The sequence below is a fragment of the Engraulis encrasicolus genome, chromosome 19 (assembly GCF_034702125.1).
Source record: "Engraulis encrasicolus isolate BLACKSEA-1 chromosome 19, IST_EnEncr_1.0, whole genome shotgun sequence".
Taxonomy (NCBI): domain Eukaryota; kingdom Metazoa; phylum Chordata; class Actinopteri; order Clupeiformes; family Engraulidae; genus Engraulis; species Engraulis encrasicolus.
The window spans coordinates 39,383,740-39,407,044 of record NC_085875.1 but is presented as its reverse complement, the minus strand read 5'-3'; the positions used below and the strand labels follow the sequence as shown (position 1 = coordinate 39,407,044).

Sequence of the window (23,305 nt, the reverse complement as noted above, 5' to 3'; positions counted from 1 at the left end):
CGATCTGAGGCTCAGGTGAACCATTTTTTTTATTTGAGTAAACTATCCACAAAACCACTATGTGTTTTGTCACGATATATTAAAAAAATGCAAATCATGGACCCCAGTGGGAGTACGGTAGCCTACACATACATGCACTTTATATTATTTAGCAATTGTGCCGTGTTGAAAGCAGTTGTGTTAAGTTAAATGACAGCATGTGAAGGCATGCATACATAAAAGGCAATGTATAAATAAACCAGGTGATGGTCTTCTCAGGTGAACATGTCCCTACATCTGTGTCAGCATGTGTGTGAGTTTGTGGGTCTGTGCCCTACAGTGTGCCTGTGTCTGTTTGAGATGGTGTGTCAATGAGGTGTTGTGTGTCTGTCACTGTGTGTGTATGAGGACATCTGTGCTTGTATTCTGTGCTTGTGTGCTTGTGTACCTGTCTTGTCTGTGTCTGTGAGTGAGTGTCTGTGTCTATATTAGTGTCAGAGAGTGTACGTTAGTGTGTAGTCTTTGTGTAAATGAGAGTGCCTGTGTCTGTGTGTGTCTCTGCCTTGGCTATGTCTGTGTGTGTCTGTATCAAGAGTGTGAGTGGGAAAGTGTCTGGCTATATCAGTGTGTGTGTTGTGTCTTTGTGTACTGGTTGTGTCCGTGTGTGTGCCAGTATCTCTGTATCAGTGTGTACTGTATGAGTGCGAAGGAGAGTGTGTCAGGTGTGTATGTTAGCATCTGTGTCTGTGTCAGTTTGTGGGTGTCTATTCCTGCAAGGGCCGGTGTCTCTGTATCAGTGTGTGAGTGCGAATGAGAGTGTGTAAGTTGAGGTGTTGTGCATGTACGTTAGCATCTGTGTCTGTGTCAGTTTGTGGGTGTCTATTCCTGCACAAGCCGGTTAATGTCTCTGGGTATCAGTGTGTGAGTGCAAGTGAGAGTGTGTCATGTCAGGTGAGAGGTGTTGTGTGTGTCGTCCGTCCCTCACCTGCTCGTGGCCCAGTTCCCTCTGCAGGCGCGTCTGCCACTGCAGGCCCTGCATGACGATGGCCTCCCAGCGGCGCTCCAGATTGACAGCCAGCAGCTGCAGGCTGTCCCGCTCCGCCTCCGGGTCCATCACTGCTGACGAGGAGGCGCAGGAGGAGGTGGAGGTGGAGGTGGAGGAGGAGGTGAGAGCAGAGACCCCCTGGTGGCCTCCCTGCTCCGGCTCCTCCAGGAGACGCTGGCACAGACGCAGCACTGACGCCATGCCGCGCCGACGACCACGCACCTCCATACACAGAGACTGTGGAGGAGAGAGTGGAGGAGAGGAGGAGGAAGGAGGAAGGAGGAAGACGATGGAGTGTTTGAATGAGAATGAGGAGGAGAATGGGGAGAGACAGATAAAAAAAGGTGGAGTACAGGTAAGTGGGAGGAGTGTAGAAGGAGAGGAAGGAACGTTGTGGCAGACAGGAAGGTGGAGAGAGTGATCGGGTGAGAGGAAGTGAAGAAGAGACAGCGATAGGCCAGAAAGATGGAGAGATAGAGGGGGAGACAGTGGCGTAGGGTGAGACGGACAGTGACGTAAAGAGGGAAAGAGTGAAACAAGAGGAAGAGAGGGATGTTGGCAGAGAGATTGAAAAATAGAGTGAAGAGAGGGACACGAGAAGAGGGTGAGTGTGGTAGAAAGGAAAGAAAGTAAGAGTGAAAGGAGAGAAGGAGGAACAAATACAAAGGGAGACAAAGGAGAGAGGACAAAATAAAGGTTAGTGAATAAAGAAAAAATGGATAAAAAGCATTGTGATATAAGGTTTGACACCTTTGAAGAAATCAACAATAAAAAGAGTTTTTACAGTATCATGACTATTAGCTTGTTGACCAGTTTATATGCCTTACATAGATTATCAGTATAACTCAGCCACCAGTAAAACCCATCCAACTATTCAAAAGTTATCTCATAAAATAAGTCTGTGACAGACAGATGTAGGTGTATGTTAAGGTGGATGGCGAGAGAACATCATGGCCCCTGCCCTGCACCTTCAGTAGGTGGACACATACAGTATAAACTCCTGAAGGCCACAGGGAGGGTATCTGAATGGAACTGAGAAGAAGGATTAAACAAGAGAAGGATGAAGTCAGCTCTCTTCTCCTCACAAACAAAAAAAGAGAAACCGGGATGGGCAAGGGAATAATAGCTTTTTTTTTCTGTCCGCTCGACAATGGACTAGCACATTTCCAGTGCTGAATTGCCTCCAAGTTTTGACTGACGTCCACATTTTCCGGGATATCATGCATTAAAGATTAGCGTTAGCGAGTGAGGATGTTTTTGAAATTTAGTGGTGGTGAAAGAGCCCTTGACTGATGACTGCACAACACGGTGACTTCCACCAACTTAGCATATTATTGTGATTGGTGAACTGGCAATGCACCTGGACTGATAGCCAGCCGTCATAACTCCATCAGGCTACCACACAATGTGGTATAAAACTGCACATGCACGCACGCACGCACAAACAGTAATATAGTGCCTCTTTTCCACTAGGCCTACAGCTCAGCACAGTGCAACTCGGCCACCATTTTTTGCTTTTCAAATAGACACGGCACAGCTCAATCGTATAGCAAAAAGTGGCAACTGAGTCGCGCTGTGTCGAGCTGTAGGCCTACCAGACAATCGGCAGTAGAATAGAGGCATAAGGGGAAAGATGAACGTAGACTTTAGCCAAGCAGGGGGTTTGTTTTGGGGGGATGGAGGGAAGTATTAAATCCTGATTCAGTCGGTAGAGTGGAATGGGGTGCTTGCATCAGTGTGACTACTGTGAGCCAACACCGATTAGAAACTCCACCATGCTCGGGGGTGGATTCGCACACTTTCAACAGTTTTACTGTGTTGCGCTAAAGCCCAGATACATACAGGGAGCAAAAAAAGAGAAAATAAATAAATAAAAAATAAAAAGTAAGTAAGTAAGAGAATCACTCACAGGCAAATCATCATGTGTGCAAATAGCCAGGATATCTGAGCTAGCTTTTGGAGAGTACTGGATGAAAATAAATGAGGGGCTTGATTTGGGCCAGAAAAATAACCCGCGGAGCCATGTTTGGTTTAAAGCTGCAACATTTTTTTTTTACATTATTATTTTGCTTCGTTCTTCTGTTGCTCTGCCATCTTATGTAGTCCTCAGCTCCCCCAGACAAACAGGCCCGGCCTACTCTCTCCATCACTCTCTTTCATTCTATCTCTCTTTTCTTTCTCTTTCTGTGTCTCTCTTCCTTCGTTCTTGTGTTCATCTTACTTTCTCGTTCTCTGATTATCAGCCGGCAACCATTCCCTCTATCTTTCTCATTTACTATTTCTCTTTCTCTCTTTCTTCCACTATCTATCTACTTTTCTACCTCCTGTTCATCTCACTTTCTCGCTGTGTGGCTCCCTCCTGCCTGTATGAGTCTGTTTATCTGTGTCCCCCACTCTTTCACTCTGTCTGCCTCTCTATCTGTCCCTTGCTGGTTCACAAACAGAGGACAAAACACAAGTGAGACCCCCCCCATTCACACATCCGCACACCAACACACACACACACACACACACACACACACACACACACACACACACACACACACACACACACACACACACACACACACACACACACACACACACACACACACACACACACACACACACACACACACACCATCTCCACCACCCGCTACCCCACATCTCTTTCACCCTCCCCTCTCCGCCTCTCTCTCTCTGGCACTTACACAAAGTCGCCCCAACAATCCCCCCTGTCAGGGCCATGTAAATCAACTGTCTAAGCACCTTCACATTTCCACCGAAACATGTGAAAATTAAATATTTAAAAACCCACGCCCTGCCCCACGCACCATGCTTCAATGGTGGGCCCTGACATACGCGTAATGGGATAGGCTTGAGACGCACACACACACACACACACACACACACACACACACACACACACACACACACACACACACACACACACACACACACACACACACACACACACACACACACACACACACACACACACACACACACACACACACACACAGGTCATTTCCAAGTGGTGTGAAATGCTGACAGGTCCAAAACGTGTCCACACACACAACATACATGGCCTCATATTCATACGCACAAATATACCATCACAGTTGCACACTTAGAACCATGTAGAAAGTATTGGGACTCCAACCACCCTCACACATAAACATCCCCCTCAAACTCACAGCAGCAGACATAGAGTACACTCACACCTACACACTCATCCCTTCACATACACAAACACATACAGATCCACACACCCATACTCACACCTGTGAGTGTTAAAGCTCTCTGTGTGTTTTTCACAACAAAATATTCAAATGCACAGGCTTTTTTGCGACTAGACAAGTAGTGCACCCCATGCAATGGGACAAAAAAACATTGCCGGAGAACAATTTATGTAAATCCCGCCCGCTTCGCCGAGGCATTACCTTACATTTTCTTTACATTTTCCAATAAATATTAAACACCATTACATTTAAATTGGATTTCTCTCAGCAGTTTCTCTTTCGGCCTGCTTTAGCATATATTTATGCCCCCCCCTTTCCCTGTGTCCCTTAAGAAGGTAATGAGATTGCAAAATGCAATGGCTTTGCTAGCCGGAGACAGCAGCGTCAGGATGAAACTCACTCCACAGTGATAAAGTTATCCGGCCTCGACAGCCAGAGCTGGGGCTAGGCTGAACTGCATGGCCCTCTATTGGACCTCGGTAACATGAGAGTTTGGAGGGTTTGCTAAAAAGTGGATGAGATAACCTGGGAGGGGCACACCATGCACCTCATAACACAGTGATACTCTTATGGGGGTTGGATATAAAGGCTATCATGCTGACAGACATAAAGCAAGCAGAGCTGTGCTGTGGGGACTCGAAAGACTTCCAAGGTCTTTCGAGCTGGACCTCACGAGAAGCAATCAGGAAGTAGTCAAGAACACATGGTACAAAACCAGTGGCTCCTATTGCCCTGCATGAGGAGACACGGACACTCCTAGATATTGTAAGTCACCTGCGGGGAAATAACAACACTCCATGACAACCATATCATAGCCAATGGGAATCTCTGGGTCCCCTGAATTGTCCTGATAATACCCCCCTCTCAGCGTTACCCCTGGCTACGGGTATCAGGATACATCTGTGATATTATGATCACCGCGATAGTCATATGAAAAAAAAGGAATATCATAACGATATTGTGGCACATGTAATATTGTTATCAGGATATTGTTAACATAATAATCCTATTATAACACTGCTATATTTTGACAGGCCTACAGTTTCTGAGATACAGGACATCTTCCAGCATATGCCTTTTTCATTGTGCAATAACAGCTGTATTGCTGGTAAAGACACTTGATGTCTCTATATATTTGATGTGGCATGAAGTGCATTATTAAGTAAACTGGCCATCGCGCTCTGCACTCAGCCTCATCCATTCACCTTCTTCCTATATTGCACAAAAATCAATGCAGCTTACTTACACATTTAATTTAATTTTATCGTGCCATAGCATCTTATATCTCAAATGACATTGTTATAGATTTAAATTTGTGTGTCTCTGCAGTCGTATAAGAGCTAATATGATCTGATTTGCTTCAAACAGCATGTCATCATGATATGATGCTGGTAATTGTATTGTCTCACATATGAAGTAAGACTATGTGCTAAATACTGTATCCTACTGTACCATACGGAACAGTGCAGTGTGCTGATACTGTGCTGCCCTAGAAAGGCAGTTCACAAAGTGCAGTAACTACATATTTTTTTCAAAATTGAGTTTGGACTGAAAATGGTCTTCATTACACCTTCTTCATCTTGTGGCAACGCCTTATGGTCCAAATGTGTCCCCTTTTTGAGATATTGCTTTGTCAAATTTGCAGTACTTATATCCAACCAAATACCAAGACTTTAAAGGTATTTTTCTCTGTTTCAGTGTTGGCATAGTTACAACACTTTGCCTTTGTAGGGCTGTGTGGTTTCCCAAAATGGAGTTGTTTGCATTAGCAGTACTGCATGCACATATGTAGGAGATGAAAATAATAATCTCTATCAGGCCAACATGTTTTGCCATACACGCACGCACGTACGTACGCACGCACGCACGCACGCACGCACGCACGCACGCACGCACGCACGCACGCACGCACACACACACACACACACGCAGCTACACATGCAAAACCACACATGCAGCACACAGAGCAGTCACAACAAACCACTGCTGTGTTATGGATGACCACTGAGGTTTTGATGAACCGTGATGGGATCTGACTGCGTAATGGTGTACATACAAGGAAAGGCACAATATTATAGAGTCAGTACTAAAACAATAGCATGCTGTTGCCGTCCTTCTGCACAGGGATACTAAAACATGTGCAAACAGTGGTCTGTGCATTTACAACCAGACCAGAAGTCATGAAAAGTATGCATTAACAACAGCTGCCTTCAGTGTTGCCAGATGTGTGTGATCAAATCCCGCCCAAAAGGTGCTCAAAAACTGCCAGGAGCCGCTAAATTCCGCCCAACTTCAACAAATTGCATTGGTTTCTATGGGCATAACACTGCAGAAAAAAAACGCCAAATCGCAGATTTTTCCTGTTTTTACCCACAGACGGCTATTCCAAGCAGCTCATTTGGGTGGGTAACCGCCCAATCTGGCAACATTGGCTGCCTTCTGTGCTGTAGTCATGTGTATATGGACTGGAATGATCTAAACTAACCCGAGTTGAGGCCTGTCAAATAGACCAGAGGCAGGAGGGCAAACTGCACTCTCCATCCCTCTCATCGACTCAGTCTGGACATGAAGCAATACGTCTCACAACACCCTCAACTCTCAACAACCCCGCCCTTCCTCACCCACGCACCCACCCACACACACACCCACACACCCACACACACACCCACACACACCCACACACACACACACACACACACCTACGCCTCCCAACGCCCCCCCCCCCCCCCCCCCAAAACAGACATCTAAACTCGGAGCCCTCTTGTTCGTAAATGCTCTCCGCTCTCCATCTCCCTCTCTGTCTCTTTCTCCAGAAAGTACATCAAGGCGTATAGACGGGGCATTTTTCTCCTATAAATACCCGCAGTCCACTCCGGAAGATTAAATGGCACCGGCGAATCATTACATGCTCAATGGCGCACCGGGCTCCCCGGGCCGGCAGGAACGCGGCGGGGAAATCGGATAGCCCCCATTGTTTCTGCATTGCTAGGTTTCATAAACTGATTTCGCTCTCTCCCTTTCCCCCCATTGAGTTGTGCCTTATTGACAAAGGGGGAGGCTCAAACGCAGTGTGCCAATATTTGCTAAAAAGCTTTTCCAAATACATGAAGGCATCGGAGTGGGGCCCCCCCATCCACACGGAGCCTTCCATCTCTTTCACTCTTATCTCTTTCTCTCCTTATTTCTGTCATTTTTCTGTCTCAGACTCCCCTACTCTCTCTCTCTCTTTCTTTATATCTGTGATTTCCTTTCTTCATCTAGCTCTCTTTTTTAAACTCCCTTTTAGCTCTATGTCTCGCTCCCCAACCCCCTAAACCCCCAGCCCTGACCACAGCAGCATGTGAGTGTGAGAAGGCAGAGCACAATGCGGGCGTTTAGAGGGAGAGGAGGGATGGAGGAAGCCAGGCTGAGAACCTGGAGACGGGCCAAGCTGCTCTGTACTGCTCTGCTTACTGCCCTCAGCCCCAGGGAAGCTGACAGGGCGGGGGACAAAGGGGTATGTTGTCCCAGGTCTAGCGAGGCAATGGACCCAGTATTGGGTCCTCATTCCATTGTATGTATTGTGTGGGAGGGCCCTTTCAAATTACTTTGTCCCGGCCCCGGCCAATGCGGTTAGCAGCCCTGCTCAGCCCCATATTAAAAAGACCAGGAAGAGGCAGGCACACAGAGACAGGCAGAGGGGGGAGAGGGAATGGAAGATAGAGAGAAAAAGAGAAGAAGAGGAAAAGTGAGAGAGATTTAAATAGATAGAAGGAGCTAGAGATAGAGTGATACAGAGAAAGAGCGAGAGGATGGGAGAGAGGAGTGAGGGAGAGAGAGAGAGAGAGAGAGAGAGAAAAGAGAGAGCATAGGAGCGAGACAGCGAGAAAGAGATGGATATAGAAAGAGAGAAAGAGATTAGTCGGGGAAATGAAAAGATGGAGAAAAAACACCTCAAAACAGTAAGAAACCTCCCAAAAAAACCTCTCAAATGAGACAATAAAAAGGCGTCTGGTGTCTAAATTGTCCGTCTTGTGTAAAGCCTCTCTGGCTGACAGCGGTGATAATGCGACTGGCGCCTTTCAGGGGCTTTTAAATAAAGCACAACACCACAGCACACTCACTGGCTCATAATGCCCCAACAACGCTAACCCAATCTAGATGAAGAAGACGGCCAGCCCAGATCACACACAAGCAGTACATGCATGCACACCACACACCACACCACACACACAGAGATTCACACAGATGATATACACATACACAGAACACACAGGGTGATGCTACACGCACACGCACACGCACACGCAAACACACACACACACACACACACACACACACACACACACACACACACACACACACACACACACACACACACACACACACACACACACACACACACACACACACCATGATACACAAATGGAAAAAAAACACAAACACACAGACAAACACACACAAACACACACACACACACACACACATACACACACTATCAAGGTCTGCATAAAACCTTTTAGACCAATTCATCTGCCTCTGGCACTCATGTGAGCACACATTCCCACACATGCAACAGACACACACACGCACACGCACACACACGCGCACACACACACACACACACACACACACACACACACACACACACACACACACACACACACACACACACACACACACACACACACACACACACACACACACACACACACACACACACACACACACAGTTGGCATTATCATATGAACAGATTCACAGATCTATTTGGTACACTGTATTAACCCCAAAGGTCTCCCTCTCGCTATCCCTTCCTCCCTCCCTCCATCTCTCTCTCTCTCTGCCTTTCTCTCTCTCCCTCCCTCCCTCCTTCTCTCCATCTCTCTCTCTCTCTCTCTCCCTCCCTCCTTCTCTCCATCTCTCTCTCTCTCTCTCTCTCTCTCTGGGCCTCTCTCCATATTCTCCCCTTCCTCCCTATCTGCCTCCCTATCTCTCTATCACACACACATGCGTATCAGGCCTGGAGCGGTCAGTTGGAGAGGAGAGGAGCGGTGGCCACCTCCTGAGTGCTTCCCTCTAAAGTCTCCCCCTTTCATCCTCGCCACCCTGAGCCTTTTGCCTGGCACACACAAACACACCGCGTGAACACACACAAACACACACACACGCACACACACACACAGACATGCATACGCATGCACACACACACACAAACGCACACACGCATACGCGCACACACACACACACACACACACACACACACACACACACACACACACACACACACACACACACACACACACACACACACACACACACACACACACACACACACACACACACACACACACACACACACACACACACACACACACTCTTTGACAAATACGGACACACACACACATGCACACGTCCACTCTCTTTTCACTGTTGACCTGTATCGCTCACGGTTCAGCTGAGAACCAGTTCAAACGGACGCCATTCCAACATCAAAAGGCGCAGCAAAAAACATGCATCACTGTAATGTTTCAGCATCGCTTACGCCAGTGTTTCTCAACCTTTTTTTAGGCGAGGCACCCTTTCAATTCGTGAAAAATTTCAAGGCACCCCAAACCACTGACTAGCATTAACTTATCAATTTAGACAAATGTATAATATTACATAATTTATTTATCAGCCATGTTTCCGCGGCACCCCTGAGGGGGTCCCGCGGCACCCCAGGGTGCCCCGGCACCCCTGTTGAGAAACACTGCCTTACGCTATCACCTATTGACTTCTTTTGGTGGTGTTTGTGTGTGTATGCCCGTGTGTGTGTGCATGCCTGTGTGCGTGTGTGTATGTGCGTTTGTATGCCCGTGTGTGTGTGTGTGTGTGTGTGTATGCCCATGTGCGTGTGTGTGTGTGTGTGTGCGTGTGTACAGTATGTGCGAGTGTGTGTATGTGTGTTTGTGTACCTGAGTGTGTATGTGTAAGTGTGTTCATATTTGTTGTGTGTGGTGAGCGTGAGTGGTAGAGGGGTAGGCAGTTCAACACACTGCAGTCGTGAAGTGCACTTCTGAAATATTTGGCTTGATCAGGGCGGGGGAAAGAAGAAAAAAAAAAATCGAGGAAAAAAAAAAGAAATACCCCTACCTATCCCAGCAGCCCTCTCTCCTAACGGCTTCCAAATTGAAACACTTGCAATTAGCGTGGACAAGATGGAGGAGAGGGATGAGAGGAGAGGTGCCCTCCAGTGCCGTGCTGCACGCGCGCAGACAGCAGAAATCCAACGCTGACGGTGACCCAACGGATATTCAATCAATTACCATTAATTAGAAATCTCTGATTAATTCTATTTGTTGATTAAGTCAATTAAAACCACAAGCGCTTGTTATCGCAAATAAGTGTAATGAATTCGCGTTGACAATTCTCTCCCCCGTGCCTGCCCGCATATGCATACACACACATATGCATACACAAGCGTGCATGCAGTACAAGAACAACATATGTATCCCAGCACAGACATTCATGCAAGTGTGTATCAATAGTGTAGTGCGTACACACACACACACACACACAAAAGCAAATCCCCTTGCTACCTCAAACGCTGCTTTCATCCATTTGCGTCTCTGTCAGAAGAATATTTTCTGTTTCTCTGTCTCACACACACAATATCACCCCCCACCACCACACACACACACACACACACAATAACCCCCCCCCCCACACCTTACACACATACACACACTCACACTCTATAAAACCGCACCCATCTGCGTAAGTAAGCACTCGTGGCCCCCATCCACACGCAGCAGGGGCTTGCAAACCCTGTGCGGCGGGCCTGATTAGAATAATGAAGGATAACTCCTCCTCATTAGGGCCTGCTGAATGTGCTGGGGATCACACTTTCTGAAGGTTAAATGCACAGAGGGGCTACAGCTGCACACCGCGCACCCAGGCCATAAGGGCTTTCTCTCTCTCTATATCTCTCTCTCTACCTCTTTAGTTTGTACTTTACAACACACTGTAACATTTGCATTTGCATAGTCGTTCTGTAAATGCCTTGAGTTGCTACGGTGAAAAACAGAGTAGAGTAGAGTAGAGTAGAGTAGAGTAGAGTAGAGTAGAGTAGAGTAGAGTAGAGTAGAGTAGAGTAGAGTAGAATAGAGTAGAATAGAGTAGAGTAGAATAGAGTAGAGTAGATTCTGGTCTCCTCTCCTGCGTAGTCATTCTGTACAGTAAATGCTTAGAGGTGCTATGGCGTACTGTAGCTTAGAGTAAGGTAGACTACTATTTCTCTACTCTGGAGAGTACGCTTCCTGAAGGTTAAATGCACAGAGGTGTTACAGCTCCACACCACTTATGGATGCTGTCAGGGCTTTCTCACTCTTTGTTGTAATCTACTCATACTGTAATATTTGCATTTACATACTGGTTCTGAAAATGCTCAAGGTACTATGGCATAATGAAGCGGCAAGTAGATTTGAGTCCACTCTACAGTCTGCTACTCTACTCTACAACATACTGCAACATTGTATTTGCATAGCCGCTTTCTAAATGCTTGCGATGAATGCTTGCGGTGCTATGGCGTAATGTACTGTAGAGTAGAGTTGAGCCTCCAGAGTACTTTGCTGTTCTACTCTACTCTACAATATACTGTAGCATTGCATTTGAATAGCTCTTCTGTAAATGCTTGAGGTGCTATGGAATAATGTAGAGTAGAGCAGTGGTTCCCAACCTTTTTCTTCAGGGACCCATATTTTTACCATTGTAAGCTTTGGTGACCCAGCTCCCACATGAGAGGGAGTCACATGATATGCTCTGTTTCCTGCGAAAACTCATTTTAGTTATCATTTTATTCCTCAATTCGTCTTTGTTCAAAAACAGAATAAATGTTTAATGTAGCTTGGTAGTTTGGTGCTTCTACGCATTTGTCATTTATTCAAAATGGGCTATATATGGTATTAAAATGAAACCCCTTAAAATCAAGAGGGCTTTGCGACCCCCCATGGATCTTTGGTGACCCATAGGTTGGGTCCCGACCCATAGGTTGGGAACCACTGGAGTAGAGTATGGTACACATAGTACAGTAGAGTAGATTCTGCTCTACCCTTCTCTACACCATACTGCATACTGCCAGTCTGAAAATGCTCCAGGGGCTCTTGTGTATTGTAGAGTAGAGGAGAGGAGAGTAGAATGGAATAGGGTAGAGTAGATTCTGCTAGATTCATCCTGTAACATTGCATTTGGATAGTCGTTCTGTAATGCTTCAGGTGCTGCATGGCATGTTGGACATAGCATTGTGAGGTGGAGGATTCTCAAGTCTCACAACAAAAGATCCAGAGAGGGTTTAAGGTTGGTTTTTTTGTTTTTTAAATCGGGCAACAGCTGTGAGAATTGATGTGGGTCATGTAAGCTGATATTTGACCTAATCTGAGAGGAGAGACTCAGAGTCAGTAGATAAAAAGAGAAAACAGAAGATTTTTTAAAATGATGACAGTAAATGGCAGCAGTGATGGGAGAAGAGGTCTACAGCCCTGATATGGTTTTACAGCATTGCTACACTGTTAGGCCTTTGAGAAATAATACACCCCAATACTGACAGCTTCGTATTTCTCAACTCAAATAACACAAGGTTGTGTGCTCCCAAGGAACTAACAGTTTAACACACAAAACTGCACACACACAAGAAGACAAGAAATGCACACACATGCGTGCACCACACATACACACACACACATACACGCACACTCGCTCGCGCGCATGCACGCACGCACGCACGCACGCACGCACACATCAGCCTGAAGCAAAAGAAAAGCTGAGCCATGCTCAGCGATGTGCTGCTGGATCTTTTTTCTCCAACAACAGGCCCACCCATGAGATTCGGCCTGTATTTAACTGTTAATAGCAGCGCGTCACACCGCACCACAGCGCACCCCCTCCCCACCCAGCCATCCACCCACACTCATCATTCTCATCCTGGAGGATGTAGTGTGATAAAGGTGGGCGTTTATTCTCCCTTTTCATTTTCCCCCTCCTTCCCTCCCTCCCTTCCCATCCCTCCCCTCCCCTCCCTCCATTCACTCCTCCCTCCCTCTCTTGTCTTCTTTCTTTTTTGTCATCTCTAGCAAAAAAAGGGAAAGAAATAGATAAATTAAAAAATGGAACCTGCCAGTTCTCTGCGGTTGATACTAATGGCTCATGAATAAGCCTCTTTTCCAGCTGTAATGTGATAAAGCAAACAAATAGCAGCAAAAAAAAGCGATAATAACGCTATCAATAAGGACATTTTCTCATTAGGGTGCTGGCTAGTGGTGGTGGGGATGGGGATAGTGGGGATGGTTGAAGGGCGGAGGCAGATGGGGTGGGGTGTGGTGGGGGGGTAGGGTGTTGGGGTGGGGGTGGGGGTAGGTGGAGGGGCAGTTGAGTGAAACAGAGGGCTTGGACAGACGCAATAATGAAAAATAAAAGCGGTTCGGCGGCGTGGCACGGCACGATACGAAGAGGAGCGAGGGGAGTCGTGCTGGTGGTAAGACTCGGGAGCGAAGAGAGGAGAAAAGAAAGAAAAGAAGACAAAAGAAGAGAGGAGATGGTAGACGAGAGAAGAGAAGAGAAGAGAAGAGAAGAGAAGAGAAGAGAAGAGAAGAGAAGAGAAGAGAAGAGAAGAAAAGAGAGGACAGAAGAGGAGAGAGGAGAAGAGAAGAGAGGACAGGAGAGGAGAGAAGAGAAGAGAAGAGAAGAGAAGAGAAGAGAAGAGAAGAGAAGAGAAGAGAAGAGAAGAAGAGAAGAGGAGAGGAGAGAGAGGAGAGAGAGAAGAGGAGCGAGAGGAGAGAGAGGGTTGCAGGGGCCGAGTCGATGGGGCCCGTAATGAGCGTGTCTCCCCTGGCCGTCACCTGTCTGCTCCCCATTAAGTGATGATGAGGAACTAACGCTGACGCTTGGCACCTCCGCCACGCACACACACGGACACACACACACACACACGCATGCACACACGCATGCACGCGCACACACACACACGTACACACTCACACGCACGCAAGCACGCACACACACGCACACGCGCACACACACACACACGGCCGGCCAGCCTCTTGGACAGAGCCCTTAATGCAGTTAGCGCTTGGCAAAGAACAGGAGTTCCTTATTCCTCATCACAGAGAAAAGTATTGATATTATCTCACCGCTGTCACATTTTATTTCCCGGATGGATGTAGGCCAGAGGACACGTGTATGTGCGGGGGAAGGAGAGCGAGAGAGTTTGTGTGTGTGTGTGTGTGTGTGTGTGTGTGTGTGTGTGTGTGTGTGTGTGTGTGTGTGTGTGTGTGTGTGTGTGTGTGTGTGTGTGTGTGTGTGTGTGTGTGTGTGTGTGTGTGTGTGTGTGTGCGTGTGTGGTCCAAGTGATTGTCGCAGTGAGCAGGTATGAGAGAGTATGTGTGTGTGTGTCAGATAAATTGAGAGAGAAAGACAAGTGATAGTGTGTGAGAGAGAGAGAGAGAGAGAGAGAGAGAGAGAGAGAGAGAGAGAGAGAGAGAGAGAGAGAGAGAGAGAGAGAGAGAGAGAGAGCGAGAGAGTAGAGAGAGAGAGAGAGAGAGAGAGAGAGAGAGAGAGGTACAAGGGGGAAGTGTGAGACAGGAGAGAGAGAAAGGAGAATTAGAGGGGGGAGCAAGAGAGGGGGGCAAGAGACAGGGGAAAGGGAAGAGAGAAGAGAGAAAGAGAGAGAAAGAGAGAGAAAGAGGTGAAAGAGAGGGAGGCTATGAGAGAGAGAGAGAGACAGACAGAGTGAGAGGACAGATTGAGAGGGGAGAGGAGAGATAGAGAGAAAGACAAAGGATGGCAAAGATAGGCCTGAGGAGGATATAAAAAAGGAGGGAGAGACAAATGAAAGCCCAGAAGTGGGAGATGATAGAGTGCGGAGCGGACTCCAGTGAAATAGCAGGTTTGCCTGGAGGTCATTGTCTGTGTCCGTCTCACTGTGGACACAAAAGAGACTCCACTGACATTTTCAACTGGCACTTGGCACCGCACATTCATTCGGCCATCACCAGATATCGAAGATACCATTACAATACTGTAGAGCAGCAGTGATAGGAACAACTAGCCTTGTGGGTACAGCACTGAAGGTGTGTTGGGAGGACACGTCATACAAGTTTGTACAACATACAGTAAGGAGGATGACATTGGTTCGAGAAATGAAATAAAATAATATAATCATATTAATTAAAATACTAAATGAATGTCTCCCATTTACAGTACACTGCAGCTGTCTTGCATCTTGTATCATGCAGGTAAGGCATTTTAATAGCGCTAGTGTTGCCTTTATGCAGGACTGTATTGAGCCAATGTGGTGCCCCCGGGCACTATACCTCATTGGTGCCCCTTTTATGTACAACATTTTTTAAGCTTGTGTCTTGTGGTGCCCCCTTCCCTTCACTGGTCAAAAATGGTTGGTGCCCCTGGGCACTGTGCCATTGGCCCTTATGGATAATCCAAGCCCTGCTTTTTGCTTTTAAGAGGAAAGATGGCATCCCCAATTTCATATAATGTCACATGTCAAAATGTTGAAGCCAAAGCCAAATCCGTTGGGTCTGTAACCTGCTAACATATTTTGAGAATAAGGAATATCAAACTCATGTCAACAAATGTAAACCTAACTTCAGTTTTTGATAATGAACAAATATTTCATTCTATTTTCACCGTTCTGTCAGTGTTAATGTAATGGTCATGATGAGCACACAATGTGCTCTCAACTGTGTCGCCTAGGTAAACTCACAACAGGAGGTCTGTGTGCCTTCTTCACACTGTACTTAACCCCGGTGATCTTAAACGGTGATAAATGAATGTCCATCCCCAGTGATGAATTAGCAAAGAGAAGGAAATGTTTGCCTATGTGACTGGAAACGGTAATGCGGCGCTCTGCTTCCCGCAGTGACGCCCAATCAGTGTAATCCTTTTAAAACATTCTGTATTACAACAGATTAGGAGGAGGGTTGTGGGTAAAAATATTCATTCTTTAATGCCTGCAGTTGGCATGTAATCTACAAAAATGCTTTCCCCTGCCAGACGGGAAATGTTCAACCTTTGAAATTTTAATATTCTCGAGACGCATTAGTAAGAGAAAGGTATTTATTATACCGGGGCGAGATATGAAATTGGCAGCCGACTTGTTTGAACTGTCTGCCCTGTCAAGTGAAGGTTAAGATACAATACAGGTTTAATTTTAGATTTATTTCCCTTCTGGGTAGTTCCGCAGAGTCCTCCCCACCCCCCCTCGTGCACCGTGGAAGAAAATTTCCGCCGGAACTTCTGAAAATAAAGATTTAATGGAGACATTTTGAAGGGTAGCTGCACTATTATCAAACATTAGGATGCTTAACATTTAATTCAACTGCCACCCACGGTGAGTGACACATGAGTTCACCTCACTCCTTGCCCCCGCCAACCCTCCCAAACGCGATGTTTGAGGTCCCCTTTGGTTTTGACAGCTCGAACACGCCGCTTGTTTGACATAAACACTCCAGGCTACTCCGGAGAACTTCACACCTCATACTCTTGCAGGGGGGTTTTCATACTTTTTATAAACCTTTTGTGATGCCACACTCCTGTCATTTCATGAATAGTGTGTGTGTGTGTGTGTGTGTGTGTGTGTGTGTGTGTGTGTGTGTGTGTGTGTGTGTGTGTGTGTGTGTGTGTGTGTGTGTGTGTGTGTGTGTGTGTATACAGTATGTGTGTTCACTTTGTGTGTGTGTGTGTGTGTGTGTGTGTGTGTGTGTGTGTGTGTGTGTGTGTGTGTGTGTGTGTGTGTGTGTGTGTGTGTGTGTGTGTGTGTGTGTGTGTGTGTGTGTGTGTGTGTGTGTGTGTGTGTGTGTGTGTCAGGGTGTGTCCCTTATGCATTTGTGAATGTGGCAGTATATGAGTAAGCTGATGTGCGTGAGTATGTGTACAAGTGTGGTATATGAGTTTAAGTGTATAAACATGTGTGAGTGTGTCCATGTGAGTGTATGTGTGTGTGTGTGTGTGTGTGTGTGTGTGTGTGTGTGTGTGTGTGTGTGTGTGTGTGTGTGTGTGTGTGTGTGTGTGTGTGTGTGTGTGTGTGTGTGTGTGTGTGTGTGTGTCTGCGTGCGTGTGTGCACATGTGGTGTACTGTGTACGTGTTTGTATGGGACGGGGGTTAGTGGTAGTAGGATTGGCAGCGGTCATATAACAGAACTGTGCTTGGCTACCGCCACGTTCATGGGTGACTGTGTCCACTGATGGGCTGAACAGCAGTTGGGGAGGAGATGTAATGGAGTGCCATCAGTGCGACTGTGAGGATGTGCACTGACTGACTGCCATTCCAATGAGCCTCGCTCTATGGCACTGCAGTCAGAGGGCACGTTTCATACCCAAGTGACCCGGGTTCGAAGCCTGACGGGGTGACTTCACTGTGCCCCTTTGGTACAGGACAACATGCTGGCACTGTTTTATATTTCGTTGCACTCTGCCCCTCCCCACGGGCCTAGCTAGTGTAGCTGCTTTGTGATGCGAGCCATGATCTATCATACCGTGTCACCGTTCACTCCCTCTCCCCCCTGCCGTGCCTTCTCTCAGCCCCCTGAATGTAATCACACCAACCTCAAGACGATTGAGTCCATTTACAGAATTGCCAAAGCAGATATGTGGCCATCAAACACCCTCTTAAGCTTGTGCTTTTTTATTATTTTCTTTTTTCCCTCTACTTGTATCGTTTTCTTCCCCATTTCAACGAAGGGGCACCTATTTGTACTTACATACGAATGGCACTTATCAATATTTCTAATCTGTCGTTCGTATTATTTTTTTTCTTTTATTTTTGATCTCTCATAAGGTCGCTGCCGAGAAATCGATGCTTTCCTCCTAGGAGGAGACTGGCATTTGATCAAAGCAGAGCAAGAAAAAAGTCCTCTCTTTGTAGACCTTAGTTTCTCTTCTTCCACACACACCCAGCTACCCCCCAACTGCAACTCCACACCCCACTCCCACTTCCACAGCCACCCCCCACCCCCAACCCCTGTCATTTGCTCGGTGTATATTTAAAAGTTTTTCCCCCTCCGCACTTATGTTTGTCACTCAACGGGGAGGGTGTAATCAACTCCACTACCTGTGTTTTGACGTGGCTTGATTAATACCCACTGCCGCTCGGCGGGATTTTTTTAACGGCAAATAATTATTTCCTATAGATTTTCAGTCACTTGCGCTGATGTGGTGTGCGCGGCCTTGGCCCTGCGTTTATAATATCCCGAAGAAGTGCAGTTGTTGGGCGTGAACAGGAGCAAATCCACGGTCAAGAAGTAACCCCCCCCCAAAAAAACCCTTACCTCATCACCACCTTCACTTCCAAGGGGTATTACTCCTGCTTCTTCAGAGGAATGATACACAATTATACAACTAGTGCTTTTCAAGAGCTCCTTTCAGGCAATGAGACATTTTACTATTTATTATGTTTTCTTTTTTCTTTTAGAGCTGCTGTACACATAGAGTAGTACACAGTAGTATGGTTGCCCTAATGGAGTCACTGAGAACTATGGAGAGACGCTCTTCTAAACTTGAATAGTGTTACTGTATCATTGGCTGATATAGCTCAGGGAGGGTGGTAAAGCACATTCGGAATGACCTTTCACCCTATTACAAGTTCATGAACCACAGAGAAATTATATTAAGGTACAAAACAGGACAGAACACTGCTTTAACTGCCTTGTCTGTCTTTTGACTGAGCGTGTGTGAATAGGAGGGTGTAATAAAAAGACAGATGCATAAAGATATGCCCTGTATTCCAGACACTCTGCCATTTTGCTCCGTATCACTCCCAAGACAGTCATCCTCCATTCTTGAATGGTTAAATTGTGACCAGAGGGCGAGCGCTGTCAGATAAACTTCCTGCCCCTCTGCTGTATTTATCTGATTCATTGAGGAACTCCAACACAGCTGTCTCAATATGGAGGAACAAGTTCCAGTGCAATCAGCCTGGCTTAGTTTCTCAGGTGGCCTCCAGCAAAGACACGGAGGGATAGAATGGGGAGAGAGAGAGAGAGAGAGAGAGAGAGAGAGAGAGAGAGAGAGAGAGAGAGAGAGAGAGAGAGAGAGAGAGAGAAAGAGAAAGAGAAAGAGTCATGCCTAATTTAAGTCCATCCAATAAATATAATTTATGTCTTAATGAATGCTCTTCATGTCACCAAGAATACTTTATTTTGAAATGTGGCAAACAGAATATCCTTACAGTGCTCTTTACTGTCTCGGCTTTTCAGTACCTGCTGCTCATTTAGATGGCGTGTTATGGGGCCCATTTTCTTATCACTAATTAAAAGAGCGCTTGCAGCCTGTGGGGTGCCGGTATTTATTTCCTAACCATATAAGACTTTGAATTATGCATGTCTGACAGCCTGACAGTGTCCAGATTGCTGTTTGCCATCATAATTTTTCCCACTGCAACACATTGTACACACTCTCTCTCTCTCTCTCTCTCTCTCTCTCTCTCTCTCTCTCTCTCTCTCTCTCTCCCCCATATTCATCTCACTCCTTTACCACCCCCCACCCCCAAATTCTTTCTGTCTTGCTCTAAATCTATCTACTTTGACATTATGAAAATTTGAGTGACAGCCCCGATACTTGTGTACAATTAGCTTAGCACAGCACGCCATCCCCTTGACTAAAAAGTCCCTCTCTGCCGCTGTTAGTGTCCTGGCTTGTTAATGTTGGTCAAAGAAAGAGCGAGGAAGAGCGATAGAGGCAGTTTTTTCCACTTAGCGTTTCTATTTCTATTTTCCTGGCCGAGCTGTCTTGCAGATCAACAGTATTGACTGAAATTATAATAAAGTCTCAATTTACCAGTGCGGATTAATCTCAATCTTTCAGACTTCTCGTTTCTACTTTGTACTCTTCTCTATCTTTTCCTCTGTGTCACACATCTCCGTTTCCCCTGCTTCAGTCCTTTTCTCTCTCCCCCCCCTCTCTTTTGGATTCTATCATTCCTTCTTCTCTCTCATTCTTTCTTTCTCCTTCATTTCCCTTTCTTCTCCCTGTCACTCTCTATCTAATGCCATCACCTCCCTCTGTGTTGGATGCCTCCACCCCTCTATTTTCCCCATCTCTCCGTGCGCGCGCATGTGTGTTTGTATTTGTGTGTGTGTGTGTGTGTGTGTGTGTGTGTGTGTGTGTGTGTGTGTGTGTGTGTGTGTGTGTGTGTGTGTGTGTGTGTGTGTGTGTGTGTGTGTGTGTGTGTGTGTGTGTGTGTGTGTGTGCATGCGTACATGCATGTGTGTGTGTGCGTGCGTACACGCATGTGTGTGTGCATACACGTAGATGAGTGTGTGTGCGTTTGCACCTCACCTTAAACTGCTGCAGCTGTTTGGCCTGTGTATCGTCCTGCCGAAGACACAGGTTGAAGATGAAGAGCTCAGTGTCTCGCAGCCAGCGCTTCAGCTCCTTGATCTTCCCCTCCAGCTGTCCCAGCATGCCCTGGGTGCCCGGGGAGAGGAGGGCGCGGGGGTCCGAGCTGGACCGACCACTACCCACGCCGCCACTACCGCCGCCACCAACACCGCCACCGCTGTTGGTCCCTAAGTGCTCTGCCAGTGTCCGCTACAGATGGGGGGGCGAAAGAGAGAGAGGGAGAGAGAGGAAGAGAGCGAGAGAGAAAGAGAGAAAAGGAAGATAGGACGAAATAGAGAGAGATGGAGGGGAAGAAAGACAAATAGGGAGCCAGAGGTTAGGAACACGGGTGATAAAGGTGGCGCTCCTCAGCTCTGAAGGAAATATCCACGGCCAATACATCCTGCTGGGTGCAATCTTCCCGTTCGGCAGGTGAGATGGGAAAACTCTTGGGCACTCTCGATTTGCCATGGCAGGCAGACCGTACGGTTACGGGTAGTGTTTCTTTTTTTCCCTCCTTTTCTTTTCCATTCTTTCTTTACCGGACGGCGGGAAACCCGCTCAAACGCGCTGCCCACCAAGGAGCGAGCCATTCCCTCTAATGACAAACAATTCCAGTTCCTCACAAACCCCAAAATAAGGGAGTGTAGGGGTGGGTGACGAATTCAATTCACACAAAAATGGAGAAGGATTTCTGCTTAGGGGCTTCACTTTCAGACAGTATAAGGTAAATAACCATTAGAAATATTTAAAAAACATGCCTTTCAATTTCAAGTTTTGAGTCTTGAAAGAATTAAACCTAGCTAGGATATAATGATACTAACATTTTTGAGGAGGATAAACAATAAAAACCAAACGTGAAAATGTCTGTGGAATAGAGAACCATCGAAAATGATACATACATACACTTACAGACAAACCGAAACAGTGCAATGATTTCTGAATTAGGCTCTGCTGAGCAATTTTCTCCTGCGTCTGACTGAGAATAACTGAGCGTCATGCTGAGACAGGGTCTGTGAGAGGGAGTCACATGACCACCTACAACATCATCTCCCCCAAACAGACACACACACACACACACACACACACACACACACACACACACACACACACACACACACACACACACACACACACACACACACACACACACACACACACACACACACACACACACACACACACACACAAACACAAACACACACACACACACACCTTCCCATCCACACCCACCCACCCACACACAGACACACAAACAATAATAAAAAAACCTGCCAGCGGGAAGGCCCACTTTTGCTAGACAGCGAGTGGGGTTGAACTCTTGTACTGCGAGAATGCAATTGCGAGCACCAAACAGCCCATTATCCAATTAATACACACACTACACCGGCTGGTCTAATTGTTCTGCCTTTGTGTGTGGGCATAAAAGAGACTGTGTGTCTGCCTCTATTGGTCCAATGGGCAAGCAAAGCATCCACATGGGGTGTGCAAATGTGTGCGATTGTGTGTGTGCGATTGTGTGTGTGCGTGTGTGTGTGTGTGTGTGTGTGTGTGTGTGTGTGTGTGTGTGTGTGTGTGTGTGTGTGTGTGTGTCAACGTGTATGTGGGCAAGGATACATATGGTAACATGGACACACAGTGTGACACGTAGTGTACGATTGTGTGCGCACGCTCGTGTGTGCCCATGTGCGCGCGAGTGTGTGTGTGCGCGCGCGAGTGTGTGTGCGCGCGCGCGCGTGTGTGTGTACATGCTCATGTTTGTGTCTGCATGTGCGCTCGTGATGGAGGATATTTTTACCGGCGCTCCAATTAACCACTCAGCGGAGTCCGGCTTGCCTGTCTGATCACCTTTCACTGATGACTTCTTTATTAACACATCTGCGCCGATCGCAAAACCCTCCCGGCTCGGACCAAAGTGTGAATGGAAAAACAAAATGGATGGTGACGAGATGGCACAGCGACGGCAACCTTAACACTCGCCAAGCAGAGTGGGAAAAAAATGTCCGCTCCACTTTCACGGGGTCAGGGGTGAACATCTCTCTTGTTAGCCTTCCAGGTTTGAATAGGGGGATATATGGATGGCTGGGGATCATTTGGCTGTATTTAAGACCTTCAGCCATACCACAGTGTAATCTGTAGTGCGTGGAAATAAAAAAAACTGGATATTTTTTTGAGATCAGTACTCTAATGGTGTAATGGCAGACAGCGCATGGTGGCATTGCTGGTACAGATCGCTCAAGCATAAACATGCCAATCAGTCCTGGAGGCTGTTAGCAGCTCTGCTTGCACCGGGCTAAGTGTTCACCTCCCCCGTTATTCATGTTTATGTGTGGGCATTAAGCCAGACGCAGCTACAAACCACGCTGATCCTCTGCTATATACGTGGCTCACCTTTCCTCAGCTGGCTATATACTGTATATATATTTTTTTCTATGGTAGGTCACTTTGCATACTAAAAGAGAGGTCCATCAACGCAATATTATAATTTATACGTTAACATATAAATATTGATTTAATTGCCATAACAATTCAATAGAAACATACAGTAAATGGATTAAACTGCACGTGGGAGATATATTGTTAGACTAAAACTATAAAATAAAATGTTTATATATGTATGAATGGTCCTGCTCTAATGTGGCTTTTCACCGAGCACATGGGAGTTCTGGAATGTAACTACCTTGGGTGAGAGAGAGAGCGAGAGAGAGAGAGAGA

General features: G+C 46.6%; 1 protein-coding gene across 1 annotated transcript in view; it reads right to left on the bottom strand.

Annotated features, from left to right (window-relative positions):
• Positions 1-23,305, bottom strand: part of akap6 (A kinase (PRKA) anchor protein 6) — a 215,741-nt gene that overhangs the window by 17,064 nt on the left and 175,372 nt on the right. Inside the window, exons 11-12 of the mRNA XM_063184362.1 lie at positions 20,549-20,800; positions 965-1,261 (exon numbers count right to left, since the gene is read on the bottom strand). Coding sequence (XP_063040432.1) covers positions 965-1,261; positions 20,549-20,800 — 549 coding nt within the window. The remainder of the gene's footprint in view (positions 1-964; positions 1,262-20,548; positions 20,801-23,305) is intronic.